At 40.3% G+C, this 17,085-nt stretch overlaps 2 protein-coding genes across 2 annotated transcripts in view; both read right to left on the bottom strand.

The window, feature by feature from the left end:
• NOSTRIN (nitric oxide synthase trafficking) overlaps nt 1-17,085 on the bottom strand; it is a 312,960-nt gene that overhangs the window by 84,981 nt on the left and 210,894 nt on the right. The gene's annotated exons all lie outside the window — the stretch shown is intronic.
• CERS6 (ceramide synthase 6) overlaps nt 4,818-17,085 on the bottom strand; it is a 312,767-nt gene continuing 300,499 nt past the window's right edge. Inside the window, 2 exon segments of the mRNA NM_001266123.2 lie at nt 4,818-9,943; nt 13,621-13,777. Of these exon segments, the coding sequence (NP_001253052.1) occupies nt 9,791-9,943; nt 13,621-13,777 (310 nt within the window). The 3' untranslated portion in view covers nt 4,818-9,790.

Below are 17,085 nucleotides of genomic sequence, written 5' to 3'. Positions count from 1 at the left end.
CAGTAATATATAATCCTTTATATCCTCCCATGGCCATGTGCCCATCTTCCTGCCTTGTCATGCAATGCAGACACTACGGACACACTAGGAGTTTGAGAAGGCTTTTTCCAGTTATAAATACAAGTTAGTATTTGTTCCATTGCTTAGCTCATGTTCTTTCTCTTATTAAAGATGACAACCAATAAGATTATGCTACTCCTGTCTCAAATCCCTGAAGTATTTCCCACTACTCTTAGCCTAAAACTTGCCCTCCTTACCATGGGGATAGGATATGGGCCCTGTATGATCTGTCCCTTGCTAACTTTTCAGTCTCATGCCCTGAGCTTTCCTTTTGTTCATTATGCTTCATCCACACTGGCCTTCTTGTTATTCCTTGAATTTAGAAGCATACTCCCACCTTGCAGCCTTTGTCTTGCAGGGTCCCACTGCCTTTGCCTGCATTGCTCCTACGCAAGATCCCCCCACTGGCTGCTCCTGTCAGTAAGGTCTTACTTAGCTCAGATTACCTGTCCATAAGGTACCTTTAACCACCCAATCTGAAGAGCCCTGGCAATCACCATGCAATCACCTTATTTCTTCATTACTTTGTCCTTGAGATGGGATTGTTCCCTTGACATTGACCCCCCTTTTGGGCAGGAACTGGAATGGCTTGTTTCACTCAGCCTGCTGAATGCTGGAATTAGCTGGTTGCTCCTCTCTAGCAAAAGCAGGCTCTGTGTGGGCCCTACAATGGCATCCAAGCCCCTGTCCTCTCAGCACCCTGGTTCTTGTCTGGCATCCAGGAAGAATCAGGTCACATAGACGGATTGAAGGGTGGTGTATGCGGAGGATCTTATTGGGCAATAAAAGTGGCTCTCAGCGGGATGGGGAATTGGAAAGGGGATGGTACAGAAAGGTGATCTTTCCCTGAAGCTGCACTGTCTGAAGTTAGCCGCATCTATCTGTAGTCTCCAACACTTCGTTGCTGCTTCTCTGCTTACCACTCAGCCACCTGTATCCCTGACACTCAGCAGCTTGTATCCCCAATGCTCAGCCACTTGTGTTGCTCTGCCAGCTGAGTCCTTTTATGGGCACAGGATAAGGGTGTGGCAGGTGGGGGGGGGGGAATTGGGGGGAAAAATGGGGCCAGCTGTTTTCACTTAGGGCTGAGGTTCCAGGCTTAAGGGTGGGGTTTAGCGGGGAGCTCAGCTGTGCCGTATCACTTTGTCACTATGTGAAATTGCTTTGTTTTAAGGGCTGAATTGTGTCTGCCTCCAAATTCTTGTTGAAACCTTAACCTCTATTGCCTCAGGAGGTGACAATATTTGGATGCAGGGCTTTTTAAAGAGGTGATTAAGGTAAAACGAGGTCATATGGGCAGGCCCCAATCCAGTATGACTGGATTCCTTAGAAGAAGAGGAAATTAGAATACAGACATACGCAGAGGAAAGATCACGTGAAGATACGGTGAGAAGGAGCCATTCATAAACCAGGAAGAGAGACCTCAGGAGAAATCAGTCCTGACGGCACCTTGATCTTGGACTTCTAGCCTCTAGAACTGTGAGAAAATACACTCTGTTACTAAATTTATTTTCTCATGGTTCTGAGCCACCCAGTCTGTGGTATTTTGTAATGGCAGCCCTAGCAAACCAATATTCCTTGTTTCTTTTTAAAAAAATAGACTTTATTATTTTAGAGCAGTTTTAGGTTCACTGCAAAATTGACAGGTATGGTTCCTGCTTCTATGGAACTTGCAATAAAGGGAAGGAAAAAAACAAACAAACAAGGAGCTGCACATCATATATCATCAGGGAAATGCAAATTAAAACATCAATGGGCTACCACTACAAATGTCACACAGTGGCCAAATTCCAGAACACTGACACCACCAAATGTTGGCAAGCATGTAGGGGAACTCTGTTGATTGCTGGTGGAAATGCAAATGGTTCACACACTTTGGAAGAGAGAACCCACACAGGGAAACCCTGAGTTCAGAAAGAGTTAGAGACAAAGTGTTGTCTCCTGCTTGTTTCCTAACAGATGGAACGTTAATTGCTAACAACTCTTACTAGTTCTCTCGTAACTGGGTTCATTTGTTTCTTCAGCAAATATTTCTTGTGCCCTATTACATGCCAGACTCTATGGGAGGCTCTAGGAATACTGGCTTTATGCTGCTTATTTTGTTTGCTCTCCCGCATCTATTGTCTGCTGGGAGGCTGAACCTTGTAGTCTATTTCCCCCGGCTCCGCACTGTCAGCTTTCTGATGAGTCCAGCCAACGAGTGGTACAACAAGGCAGGAAGAGAGAGACATCGGGGTATTTTCTTTCCACCCAGGTTTATAGCCCCCAAAGAGTGGCCTCTCTTCCACCCTAGCCCCTCTCACTGGCCTCTGGTTACAACCCAGGGATGGAAAGGCTTCCCATACTTGCTAGCCTCTGGATGCCTCACTTTCCCTTGTTTGATGTTGTAATCCAGCCCATGCCTCTGTAAAGTCATCCTTTTGTTAACGTTTCTTCAACTTAACCATCTCACAGTGACTCTGTTTCCTGCCTGGACCTTGGCTAAGGCAGGCTATATATAATTTTTAAATTTCAGGCTAGGTGCAATAGCTCATGCCTGTAATCCCAGCACACCGAGGCCAAGGTGAGAGGATTGCTTGAGGTCAGGAGTTTGAGATCAGCCTGGGCAACATAGCAAGACTTCACCACTACGAAAAATTAAAAAAATTAACTGGGTTTGGTGGTGTGTGCCTGTAGTCCCAGCGACTTGGGAGGCTGAGGTGTGGGGAAATGCTTGAGCCCAGGAGTTTGTGGCTGTAGTAAGCTATGATTGCAACACTGCACTCCAGCCTGGGTAACTGAGAGAAACCCTGTCCTTAAAATTTTTTTTTAATTAAAAATTTTTAAATGTTAATGTCTAGGAATAATATAACTTTTGTTTCTTCGTGCTCTAGCACTTTGGGAATAATCAAGGGTGTGGGTCCCAGGATCCAGTTACCGTGCTGTTTGGTTCTGAGGGACCACCCAGCGTCCCAGCCGATCTTGGTACACAGCTCTCCTCCTTTGTTGTCCTATCATCTCTCAATGTTGTTAGCATTGTTGCCACTGTTCTCACTGAAGCAAGTGCACGGCTGGTGGAAACAGAATTAGGCAGGAATAACAGATGCTTAGGTTGAATATGGCAGTCCCAGTAGTAAGCAATGGGTCCTAGAGAAAAGATGAGTTGCATTTTGGCTACTTGGGGGCGATACTGCTATAGTTTGAATGTCCTCTGCAAAACTCAAGTATTAAGGTAGGACCTTGTCCTGATGCATGAATTAATGCTTTTATTTCAGGAGTGATGAGAGGATGAGTTTGGCCCAGTTTCCTCTGTCTAGCACACTTGCTTTCCCATGTGGCACCTTCCACCATGCAATGACCTTCACCAGTTTCCAGCGCCACGCTCTTGAACTTCCCAGCCTCCTGAACCATGAGCCCAATAAACTTCTATTCTTTATAAATTACCCAGTGTGTGGTATTCTCTTACAGCAGCAGAAAACAGACTAAGACAGATGCTTATAGCATTAGATTATGCTATGTTTATAGAACTGAAGAATTCATGAATTCCAAATACGAAAAATAAGACTATTTTTCATAGTCTGTATTTTTGTGTCTCAGAGGAATGTTGGTGGTTTAACTTATTAAAATAACTCATGCTTGAAATCAGCATGAGTTACTCTATTGTTGGGGTGGTTATAATGTTTATAAGATTTTAATAGGGTATCTGCTTTATTTTTTGTAATACTTCTGATAGTGGTGGGGTGTCTGGTTGAATTTTAGTGCTATTTTTATGGCTTTTGAGTCCTAGATGACCTAACCTTAGAGCAGAAGAGCAGAGTGAGAGAGACAGTATTTCACAGGAAAGACAGAGAAAGATGGAGAGAAGTTCTAACAAAGTGAGGTACAAACCAAGAGAAGATGATGTGGGCCAAACTCCGATGAGGGGTGCATACACAGAGAAGGAAGTTTTCTGTTGTGCTTTGGGTTGTTTATCCTAAGTGCCTCTTTTAAAATTGCTTTAAAATAAGCATAACCTGATATATTTCAGATGAACTCTATAAACCATATTTTTTTTCCAGAATAAAGTGCTACATAACATTTAACATTGAGGTTTTAATCTTAATTTTCAAAGAAACACTATAGTCTATCCAAGTTAATGTAACATTAGTTTCTCAATGATCACAGTGATACTGGGATTTGACGAGGCTTGTAACAACCTACTGGGATGATGTGAGCCCTTATTAACCTCATCCAGTGAGATGTGATGTTTTACCCACATGAGATGGTTAGCATTTACAGTAAAGGGCACTTACACTGCACTCTTAATACTTATCTTTATTATGAAAGTGTTTCCAAAGTAAAATGATCCTCATAATAATGATTGCTTCCAGAGATCAAGAATGAATAATTATATTTTCATATAAAAATCAGCAAAACACAATAACAATACATAAAATAATTCTAATTGGCTAACAGTATTTCATTCCATTTCTGACAGAGATGCTCAAGCACTGAATTGTCTTAAGAAAACAATAAGGTTTTGTCACCTATCCTATTTCTCACTGCAAGTTGCAAAAATCAAATCCAAACACCACCACCCCTTCTATGACAACAAATGGCTCTGGAGGTAAATGACTATGTGGGCAAAGAGTTGATGAAAATCATGAGCTTAGGGGCTTTATGAAACTTTGGAAAATCAAACTCAGAGGTTGTTTCCCTTCTTAAAGTAATGAAGCTCTAAGTTAAAGTTCCAGAATCATCACATAACTGTTCCTATTCCATAGCTCATTTCTTTTTTTGCAGGCAATCTTATTTTTTTAAGGGTAGTTTCACGATGACAGTTTTAAAAAATTACTGTGGATAAAGAAAAAATTGTCTCAATGAAATAGAATTTTTCACTGAATACAGAAACCATCTCAATAGTTGTTGCCCCCTGGTTTCTAGGCCATACAACAGACATCAAACTACGAAGCCAAACTTTCATGGACCTGTGTTAAGAAAAACACACATATATAGGCATACTACTTTTTTTCAGAAAAATGGAATTAGGCAGAGAAGGAAGTGTGGGTGTACAACTGATCCACAAGCTATTGGGAAATCAATAGCTAAAAAATGTCAACACCCTGGCCTCCTTTTATCAGGAACTCCAGGAGGCTGAAAGTAATGTGAGTGCATGAGATAAGCGAGACAGATCTTAAGTTAACGGTCCCCTCCCATCCCTTTCTGGGCAATCTCCAGAATGCCTAGTTTTGTGGAGACACCATGTACTATCTGGCTGCAGAGACTTTCTTAGACCCCGTGTTAGAACCTGTGGGGTCTTAGCATGTGGCAATGCATTCCTTTCAAAGGCTTTGGGTTGAACTCAAGTGGGAAATACCTGGAAAAGACTAAGCTTCTCCTTTGGGTGTCTGCTGATCCTATTAAAAATATTCATGATGCTTTATGATCTCCAATACAATTTTCTCCATGAAAACAAGCATCAGATACACTACCTCTAAGTATTTATTGGAGGGGTTCCAACAGCCTCGTGGACAGGCCTTCTCAGCAGCTACTGAGTGCCCCCTAGGGGTGGGGAGGGGACAGTGCACACAGAGGTAAACCACAGAGCCCTTTTCTGGCCTATTACGATGAAGAACTAAAATGTGGCCAGTGAACCAGTCAGTGCTCATCACTACGGGGTAATTTGAGAATGGCACAATTTCATTTTACCAAAAGAAACCTTCACTGGCTCTGGGGACTTCAATATCTTCATTTAAAAATATTTTGCTGTGTTTTCTTCAAGGGCGGCTTGTGACAATTGAACAGTTGATTATTCCTTCCATGGACAGCATGGTAGTGGCAAGTGCAGTAACTGGCTCATTGCATTTTCTCTTTCCATACAAGTTACTGGAACTGCCATGTGATCACTTTTCCAGCAGGCTGACTTCGATGTGATTTTTTTCTTATTTAAATGTTAGAAACACCTCAGGGCTATTATTATTTATCTACAAAGCAGAAATCAGCCAAGGACAAAGGAAAAAAGTAAGCTAATCAGAACCTGAAGACCTCAAATACCACATGAAATGTAAACATTTAACTTTTTATTTCCAAAGGATTTCTTGAAGCCTCCCTCTCTGGAGATAATGACATCACCATACATACTGATAAACAATCTTTTAACACCTTTGGAATCTTACAATTTTTATACTTCAAATTAAGAAAAACGCTCAAATGGTCAGGCAACTTTGGCATTAACATTTCCAAGAAAGGGACAAAAACAACTATTAATGCAAAATCATGAAGAGATTGGGGACAATTGTGGGTGTCTATAAAGCTCTCTTTGAAAAGCTCTTTAAAGCGAACTCGGGTAAACGGAAATGAAATCTGACTTTACTTAGGCCAAATAACAATGAGGTTTGAATATAAAGTGGAAGATTCAGGCCCTTTTATTCAGTTTGCTCAAATTCAAACTCCACCAAATACTCAGAATGGAAAGTTTGGCAACAGAACTGGACATGTGGAGGTTCACCAACCATTTTGATCAAAGGTGATCTGATTTTATCTCGCTTCTTGCCTACCCTTTCTGCCTTGTTTACCTTGACCAGATGCCTGTGGCATTATATAAGACCTCAGGGCACCATCTGTCTGGCAGCCCAGCAGAAGTAGGATGCTAATAAAACCCTGGGGTAAAGTGGCAATCATTTGCATTTTTATCACATATACTTGAATAATCCAAAATACTGAGAGTTGCTTCCCTATGCTCAACATCCATAGGACCAAATTTGGAAAGGTGAACTGTAGTTGGCTTATACGATGGTCTTAGGTTCTCTATGACCTGCACTTAGCCATATTTAGCTCTCTAGATAAGAGGCTGAAAAGATTCTACCACCTTCAGGTGTGTGGAGAACATGACCAGGAGGCTGACAAACAAGGAGGGAAGTTTCTGTTGTACCTGGTGAGTGGGTATTATGAAAAGAATATGGGTAAGGATGAGTCAGTGATATTTTGGTTTTATCACTTTTTGGAGAAACATACATATACATAAATAGAACACACGTTTTTATATAATTTATTGACCTGAGGCCAAATTCTATTTGATTTTCTACTTTCCCCCTACTAAGAGATCCAGAAAAGCTATTAACATTAGAGAATAAAGTATTCCTTCTTCTAGAATCCTTTCTACATACCCCTTTTTATCCTGGGAAGCTCTGAATGTGACCAGGAAGGAGGCGATATCAACACAGGCTAAGTTAATTAATGAGAAACAGCACTCTGACTAACCTATAGTTGAATTTACAAAATACACTTCAAAGCTATGGCCCAGCACAGGGGGAGGATGAGATACTGCACATATTTTTCTCTCTCAGCCTTATCAGGCTACCACGGGAAAGCTACAGACAGAGATATATTATTCTGCATTATAAAAAGCCTGCAAACCCTATTTTAATTAGCCCCAAAGAACTCTGCCCTGAAATGTAAAATGAAATAAAACTCTCTGGATAACACAGAGGACTGTGTGAAGTGAATGCCATCACTGAGAGAGGCCCCAAGTGTTGCCAGTTCTCCTTCTAAGTAACTTCTGGGGGGAAAAATGATTACTTAGATTTGTCTTTGCTAATGACAGGCCCAATTTACTTCATTTTATGCAATTCTTCTAAACCTTTAATTTACAAGCTGACCTCCTTGAAATTATTCTTCTGTGCTCGGGTGTCATATGATCTAAACCTGAACACATTATAGATCTCTAAAGTTAATTTTACCCATTGAGAGGACTTGCCCCAGACACTAAAGTAAGCTAAATATGTTCATATTTTAATTAAGAAACCTTTACCTTCTCAAAATTTTCAGCTATGCTATTACCTTTTATACATATACCTGCATTTTAGTAGATGTTCTGATGACTAACAAGTCCTTTTATGATTGTTCTTACAAACTCAACCATCCACAAATTACACTCCTAGACATAGGCCTGTTTTGTGAAATAAAGTAACAAGACTCTAAAAGCAGAATTATTTGCATTGTTTTCCCAATAAACAACCAGATGTACTTCTAAGCCTCTTCAATTATTACTATGGACCATAACAGAAACATTATTTGGTAAATAATTAGGGAAAGATATAATATTACAGTAAGAATTTTTTGGTTGGGAGCATTCTTTTAACTATTAACCCACAGATTGCAAATTGTGGGCACAAAGCTTTAATTTTTTCAAAGAACTGAATTAAATGTAAATGGTTCTGAGCAGGATATGCACTCTCTGGTATTTCTGCACACTCGTTACCATTTCTGCTATTGTCTTCACGGCCCTGATTCACACATTTATATTACGGCATTTTTGTTTGGGGTTCGTGTTTTAAGTGATGGCCTTCTTGATTTATGAAGGGTTTTATAATCCCTTGTTCCTCTTACTAGAAGTTAGAAGAAGAGATAAAATCTTTGGCCAACATACAGTTTTCTTATCTGTACATAAATAACACTGCTGTGTAGAAGACTTATGGAAACTTATTCTTCAGTACTTTTCCTCATTGTTGATATTGCCATTGTCCAATAGAATTTTTCATTTTTTCCAGAAACAGCCCCACTTGAAAAAAATTCCTGGAAACCAAAGAGGCATTGTAGTGTAATGCTGCTCAGTGTCTAGTAACAGGAAAGTCATCTGGATTACGTTTAAGGAGAAAAGCAAAGGGTAAAATAGTCTCTCTCCCATTGGCTTTATTTTGCTCAGCAAAATAAAAACATCAACATCAAGTACTAGATAGGGCTTTTTCTTGAAAGCTGGTTGCATTAAAGTGCTTTGCACTGCACATGTAATTTTTATCAACTCTTGAAAGATTTTTTTGGTCCCCAAATATACTTCTTTCTTTTATAATGTGACAGAAGACTGCACTAATTATAGGGTAGTGGCAAAACCTGGCTGAAATCAGCTGCTCTCTTTATGTTATTCCCAGAACACAAGACAAATTCCCATTCTTAACAGTGATTTCCTTGTTTATAACTATGAGCTTCAGTGAATATCCTCCTTCAGAATCAGAGCACTGACCTCATCACAGAGAAAAACAAACAAACAAACACACTCTGTAACCTACAAGGTTAACCCTCAACTAGCTATCACACCCATTGAGGAAATCTTGGCTGTGTGCATAAGAAATGAAATCTATTTCAAAGCAATTTAATACAAAACCATTCAAAAAGTTCTCCAACAACCATCTTCTTTAATTTGAACTGCGAATTGACCATGAAGAGTGAATATTAAACACCCGGTTCGTCCGGTTTAAATGGTCACTGAGACTGTATAGGCAATTTCAAAATGGGCACTGTAACAAAAAGAAAGCAAACCTATTTAGAGCTGAACGAGAATCTTGCACTGGATTTTGCTTGCTCTAAGTGATAAAGTAAGCTGATGCTCATAGCACATTGGACTACAGCAAGAGAAAGGGGGAGAAGCAGATGGAGCATCTCCTTCACTGTCATGAGCCCAGTGAGTAAAAGGAGTGAGGAAACCCTCTTTTGTCCACAGATTTACAAATACAAAAAATAAATAATATTCTAAGACAGTACAAATGCAAATACTGTTCCCTTGTGTCAATTACATACAGCATGCCTACATAGAGAGAATGGTAATTCTTCTTCATTCACAGACAGGACACATGGCAGTGCACTATTCAAAATGCTTTGATAATCTTAATTTTTGTTTCTGGTGCTGAGATATTATGAAAGGAACTGCATTTGCAACTTATTAAATACTTCCAGGAACAAATAGTTCACTTTGCTTGGGACTTGTAGTTTTCAGTAACTAATCATCCATGGAGCAGGAGCCGGTCAGGAGATACCCGTTGGTACCACTGGTCCCATTGGTGGTTGTCGCAGTGTGGGGATTCTTCCCTGGAGGTTCTGAGTCCTCCTCATCTGAGCTAGACTCAATATCACTTCGATCATCCTTGGACACCTGTGGAGTAGAAGCAGGTGAGTATAACCAGCACCTAAGAAATCATCAAGGTATGGCATGCTAGAAGCACATGCAGTCATACACAAAGGGAAACAGATCCCAGTGTTAAAAAATTGAAGAGGATGAGAACATTGCCATAGCAATAAGTTCCCCTTCATTGGAGAGATAAAATGTAGGCGACAAAGGTAAGTATCATGGAGGGCTAGACTTCCTGACCTCTTGAAGGTATCTTTCCATATTCAGAACATACTAGACCATGAATCCCGCTTTTAATCAAAAAGCAGCATACTGTGCCACTGGAACGGCATCACAGGAATTTAGCACAAATGGATCAATTTACTCATTGATGATCACATTCTCCTTGAGAATAATTTAAAGTCAGCTCTCAATTAACCATACCAATGGAGATAGTCACTAGCTCAGAACATTGAAAAAAATTCCTATTTGGCTTTTTAATGCATTGTTTAATGATTACATTTTTATTTTGTGTATGCTATAATTAATTAGGAATTTTGTTTCGTATGTCACACAACAAATGACAGCAGGAGGCATCTTTTTTTTTTTTTTTTTTGAGTCAGAGTCTTGCTCTGTTGCCTAGGCTGGAGTGCAGTGGTGTGATCCAGTTCACCACAACCTCTGCCTCCTGGGTTCAGGATTCTCCTGCCTTAGCCTCCCGAGTAGCTAGGACTACAGGCATGCACCACCATGCCCAGCTAATTTTTGTATTTTTAGTAGAGACAGGGTTTCAGTATGTTGGCCAGGCTGGTCTGGAACTCCTGACCTCAGGTGATCCACCCACCTCGACCTCCCAAAGTGTTGGGATTACAGGTGTGGGCCACCGTGCCTGGCCAGGAGGCATCTTAAGAACCTGCTGAGTGGGGCAGAGCTTGAAATATTTCCTGAGGAAAATCCACTGACCAGATCATCAAGAACTGGCTCCCTGCCAGGCGAGATGGCTCATGCCTGTAATCCCAGCACTCTGGGAGCCTGAGGTGGGTGGATCACCTGAGGTCGGGAGTTCAAGGACAGCCTGACCAACATGGAGAAACTCAGTCTCTACTAAAAAAAAAAAAAAAAAAAAGCCAGGTGTGGTGGCACATGCCTGTAATCCCAACCACTCCGGAGGCTGAGGCAGAAGAATCGCTTGAACCCAGGGGGCGGAGGCTGCGGTGAGCCGAGATCGTGCCATTGCACTCCAGCCTGGGCAATAAGAGCAAAACTGTCATAAAAAGAAAGAACTGGCTCCCATCCTGCCAAGTCTCTTCAATGCTCCATTCAATCTCCCTAAGTCACATGGAGGTCAAAATAAGGTGAGAAGATGTAAATCTATACATTACCACAAAGGACGAGAAAAATCCTACTGTCTAACAAGGAAGTAATTTTTGTGGGAAATTAAGAAAATACTGCTTTTAAGATAAAAATAGTTTGAACCTCCTACTCTGTAAGTCTAAATTATGGTAAGCATTCTTACCCAGAAGGCCTTAAGATTTTTGAGTAACTCATCACTGCTTACTTCTATTTTTCAGTAGTGTGACAAAAGAGACCTGGTAGCCTTCCTTCATAGGAACGTTCCCAATCTGGTCCTCCTGTGATTCTCTAGGGGTGGGCTGGGGAGGTTGGCAAAGTCCCCTGGGAGGTATGGCAGAATTAACTGGGGGCTTTCCCACATCACATCCCGTCTGTGCTACCATTACACTCTAACATGAGAATCCTGGACTCCCTCCACTCTGCCCAACTTGAGAAACTAACAGTTCCTGTGGGAGAACGTCCTCTCTCTCAGGTGGGTGGGGTCAGGAGAAAGCGAAAGCTCAGAACTACTGCTTTATGCCAACCAGTGGTGATGAAGTAAATATCGTAAAAGTGAACCTCGCTCCAATACCCTTTGAGATGGGACTGAACTCACACAGGCCATCTCCAAACAGATTTAGATACTCAGACTCCAAAATGGCTAAAGGTAATTGAACTTAAACATTGTGAGTCACAAAGCCAGCATTATAGTAAAGCTCCACTATGTTGATAAGTCCATTAGTCTTAAGTAGAAATCTCCAGTTTTACAAAGTGATTAATTTACATTTGCATGCTCAGTCAGATTTTTTAAATTGCACTTAGAAAAATCTATACTTACGTTACCTTCAAAGAAAGGACAATTTAGAATATCTCAAAATAGCCCAGAGGAAAATAACTCATGGCCAAGATGAATCTTACTGTCCCAGGTGAGAGCCGCAAGGGCAGCTAAGATATTGTGAAGCCTGAGATCTAGAATAAAATTAATCATCATCTCTTCATAAAGTAAAAGGAATAAGTTGAAGAGCAGGCAACGTGTCTGGTAGAAATAGCAATTCAATTTAGGACACAAGTAATCTAAGCAGCATTCCTGCATATTTAGTTATTGTTATCATATTGACAGTTTTGTGCATGTTGACTAAATTTGTATCCAAATGAGGACAGAGAGACTTTAAAATAGAAATACATGATCATTTTAAAGAGTGAGAGGTCACAGAGAAAAATGAACTTTAACTTCTGAACAATTAATTGATCAAAATAATTAGGATTTCTACTAGAGATGGTGCTGAGAAGTGGTTTCATACTACATGACTAGATGCCCCGACTTCCCCTGCAGAAGAGGCCAGCTCTGTTGACCTTGATGAATCAGAATGGTCACGTGCTACCATATGGCCCTGGGCAGGTCAGGCACACAGCTGATGCTCAGGCCTCCATTCTACAATGTGTTGATCCTCTCCCCCTCCAACTAGTTCTGTTTCTCCTACTTTACTTTGGTCTATTTTTGACTTTTAGCCAACATATTAAACACCAGTGAAAGAAATTCTTCTCTGTTGGATCATGCAACATTTAGCAGAACACAAGCTCACACCAAAGGGCCCTAATAGAGCTGTCTCTAGTGTCCCTTGCAGCTCATGGAACTGCAGCTCACATGAAGCCTCTAGCCAGTGTCAATAGGTTAGACAGAACAATATGCACGGAAACAAAAGCATCTGAGTGCCCCTCCAACAGGCAAGAGGCACTCAGGACAAGGACAGAGAGAGAGGAGGAGAAACTTACATGTAAAGGGTTCCACTTCCCAGCCTTCCAGGGTAGCAGAAGGAAGAGAACAAACAAGTAAGAACATGTCACAGAGAACGATCTGGAAAAGTCTCTGCTCTACACACATGGTGGGAGCTGAGGCTTAGGAAGCTTTATTCGAATCAACCTCAAGTCCACTTTTAACCAAAAAGATTTAACTAAATCTTGTTGGAAGTCATGAACAGATTTGTTTTTCAGTTTGAAAGAAAGGTTTGTTTAAACAGGCATACTGCACTAAGTGATCCTTCTCATAAAAGGAGAGAAGTGATTAAATTTCTGTTCAGTATAAATATAATCAGAAGAGGTCCATGGTTGACAGGAGGAGCGAGAGCGAACACAACAAATAATATATTATTAAGTCTAAAATTACAAATGCATATCATTGGGTGCCATCGCCAGCAAAGGAACACTGAAGACTTAAAAAAATGAACTAGAGAAGGAAATGACATTTTCGTTTATGTTTCTAGGTAGTTTTGTTCAATTCTGAAGAAATAATACCAATTTTGATGAAATATGAAATAGTAAATAGTTGATCCAGAGAAATTACAGAAACAAAATTTTCTAAGACATATTGAAAAAAGTGAGTTACAGCTTACCTTGCCTCTTGAAACAGCTTTGCAAGCTATTTTCACAATCAAGTAAGACCAGAAGCAGTTCAACCCTTGTATTAGCAACAGCAGTAGGTTAAAAACCCACCAGGAAGGGTAAGGTCCAACGATCTCCCAGCTTTCAAATAATGTGGTATTTAACACCCTAAGCAAAAGAAGCAAGTGATTAGTGAATGTGGCATTTTCCTTTGCTTTCCAAGGAACTCTCGTCACTCCTTTAAAGCAGAAGGTCAACAGTGTCTCCCAACTACCCCCTCTCTGGCAGGATGGTATGAAAGTTTGCCAGGTACTTAGAAATGTCATTTCCTGAAGAATTGCTCTGGTGGTATGACTTTCATTTGGTTTTAGGTTGAATATTTTTTCCCTATTCGCTTCTTCGAAAATGATAAAATAAATATAACGTAAAATTGACCATCTTGACTTTTTTAAAGTGTATGGTTCACTGGCATTAGGTAAATTCACATTGTTGTGCAACCATCACCGCCATTCATGGTCAGCACACTTTTCATCTTTCAAAACCAAGATTCTCTACCCATTCTACCAGCCTGCATCAACCACCATTCTCCTTCCTGTCTCTGTGAATTTGACTACCTTAGCTACAGCATCAAAGTAGAATCATAGTATTTGTCCTTTTGTGACAGGCTTGTTTCATCTTCAAGGTTCATCCATGTTGTGGCATGTGTCAGAACTTCCTTCCTTTTTAAGGCTGAATTATACGTATATATCATGTTTTATCCACTCATCCACTGAAATGGAACTTGGGTTGCTTCTACGTTTTGGCCATTGCAAATAATGCTACTAAGAACACGGGTCTACAAATATCACTCTGAGTATATATCTTTCAGGCATACATCCAGAAGTGGAATTGTTGGATCATATGTTTCCCCCTTCACTTTTGCCATCATTTCTTTCATTAATTTTCATTCATTGTTTTGTTTGGGATGCTGTATCTACTTGTTAAAAGGCCTGTATGATCTTTGAAGTTGCTTTTGGGCTTTAAATAAGTGAGAAGAATGCCATTCAATGCCAATACACTGTAAAAAAAGAGATTAACTCCTAAACATTACTTAAGTACAAGCCATATGCCTAGCACAGGGAAAAACAGTGGAAGTGAGAATATGAGTGAGACGTAGGCTCATATCTAGTAGGAGAGTCATTAGAGGGTCCTTAATTGTGTAAGGCTTCCCCTGGGAAAGCACTGACAATTGAAAGACATCATTTTGAAGTGATGTCTTGAAATGAGTATCGGAAGGATTTTGACAAAAATGATTAGAGAACAATGAATGTATTTAGTTTTAAGAGTATGTAAGAGTATGTATTTGAATTAGGAAAAATTATTTGAGGTAACTGGTTCTCTCTGTAATCTACCATCAGAACTAGAATGCAACAGCCACCTGGAGCAGATACCTCAAAGGCTGGTTTTAGTGCTTTGCTCTGGTCCCTGCCTGTGTCTGCTCCTAAGCACTTGGAAATGGACTCATGTCATCTGGACCCATATTGCTGCCACAGAGAAGCACAGCACCTGCATAATTTTGGAATCATTCTTATTCTCGGCTCTCCTCCTCAGCTTACCCCAGGGATGGTTTGGAGACCCACAAGAAAACTCACCTAAGTGCATTTCTACTGCCTGCCACTGCAGCACTTTGCTGGGACAATCTGATTCTAGAGGAGAGGCTGGGTGGACAACACTTAGTGGCTAAAGGGAAGGGAGAGAAAACTCTCGAATTTAAGACACAGATCACTCATATAAGAACATAAGACAAATAGATAATTTAAACAAAAGAAACTGTGATGAAAGCTTTGAGAGAGGTTAGAAAAGAACTTTGTGAATTAGAAAAGAAAAAAACAGGCCGGGCACAGTGGCTCACGCCTGTAATCCCTGCACTTTGGGAGACCGAAGTGGGCGGATCACCTGAGGTCAGGAGTTCAAGACCAGCCTGGCCAAGATGGTGAAACCCTGTCTCTACTAAAAATACAAAAAAAAAAAAAAAAAAAAAAAAAATTTAGCTGAGTGTGGTGGTGTGTGCCTGTAGTCCCAGCTACTCAGGAGGCTACAGCAGAATTGCTTGAACCCAGTAGGCGGAGGTTGCGGTGAGCCGAGATCATACCACTGCAGTCCAGCCTGGGTGATATAGCAAGACTCCATCTCAAAAAAAAAAAAAAAAAAAAGAGAGAGAGAGAAAAACAATTATTGCAGTTGGAATAAGAGGTAAAGAAAAAAGAAAAAAGGAGAGGCAAGGCACTGTGCCTCACTCCTGGAATCCCAGCACTTTGGGGGGCTGAGGTAGGAGGATTGTTTGAGTCCAGGAGTTTGAAACCAGCCCGGGCAACAGAGCGAGACCCTATCTCTATATAAATAAAATAAAAATTAACCATGTATGGTGGCAGACGCCTGCAGTTCCAGCTACTCGAAAGGCTGAGGCAGGAGGATCACTTGAGCAGGAGTTGCAGGTTACAGTGAAGCTATGATTGTGCCACCGCACCCCAGCCTCGGTAACAGAGTGAGACCTTGTCTCAAAAAAATAAAGGAAAAAGGAGAATGAACAACAAAATAGACAAATAGATTCTTCCCCATCCCCCAATTTCTGCCACTCCTATTTACAGACTAGAATGAGACTAACAGTTTGTCTCCAACCCTGCCATACTAGTTGTCTTTAAAGCGTAATACATAATAAACATGTTAAAATTCTAAAAACGATAGAAATTTAATGATTTGAATTTTACAAGTCATTAAAAGAATAATACCTCATGAAATAGTTGTATTCACTCTGGGGAAGGGGGATAATATTAGGAAATCTGTTAACATATTACAAACATAGGCCAAATTGGTATAAATGTAATGATTTCAACAGCATCAAAGACACTTGGTAATGTTTAATTCCTCATTGTTGATGTTTAACAATTAGGATACAAAGGACTTACTATGATTTTTGTAACCCTTTCAAATCAGCATATTAATAAACACCAGAATTATTTCCTTTAAAATCAGGAAAACCATGGACAAAAAGTATAACCATTATTATTTAACACTATTCCGGAAGCTCTGGCCATTGAGTATGGCAGGGAGTCAGAGACTGAATTTCAAATACATAGACATAAAATATCTATAAATATTTTAAAAACAGCAAACAACCAAAATGTCCCATAACAGGAAACACTAAAAATTAAAAATTTAGTTTTCATTCTTATTCCAGAAATTATTTTTTTTTTACATTTTAAAAATTTAATTTTTATAATTTAAGTTCTGGGATACATGTGCAGAACGTGCAGGTTTGTTACATAGGTATACATGTGCCATGGTGGTTTGCTGCACTCATCCACCTGTCATCTAGGTTTTAAGTCTCACATGCACTAGGTATTTGTCCTAATGCTCTCCTTCCTTCACTCCCCAGTCCCCGACAGGTCCCAGTGTGTGATGTTCCCCTCCCTGTGTCCTTGCGTTCTCATTGTTCA

The sequence above is a fragment of the Macaca mulatta genome, chromosome 12, assembly GCF_049350105.2.
Source record: "Macaca mulatta isolate MMU2019108-1 chromosome 12, T2T-MMU8v2.0, whole genome shotgun sequence".
Lineage (NCBI taxonomy): Eukaryota > Metazoa > Chordata > Mammalia > Primates > Cercopithecidae > Macaca > Macaca mulatta.
The sequence above is the reverse complement of the archived record's forward strand: the minus strand, read 5'-3'. Positions and strand labels throughout refer to the sequence as shown.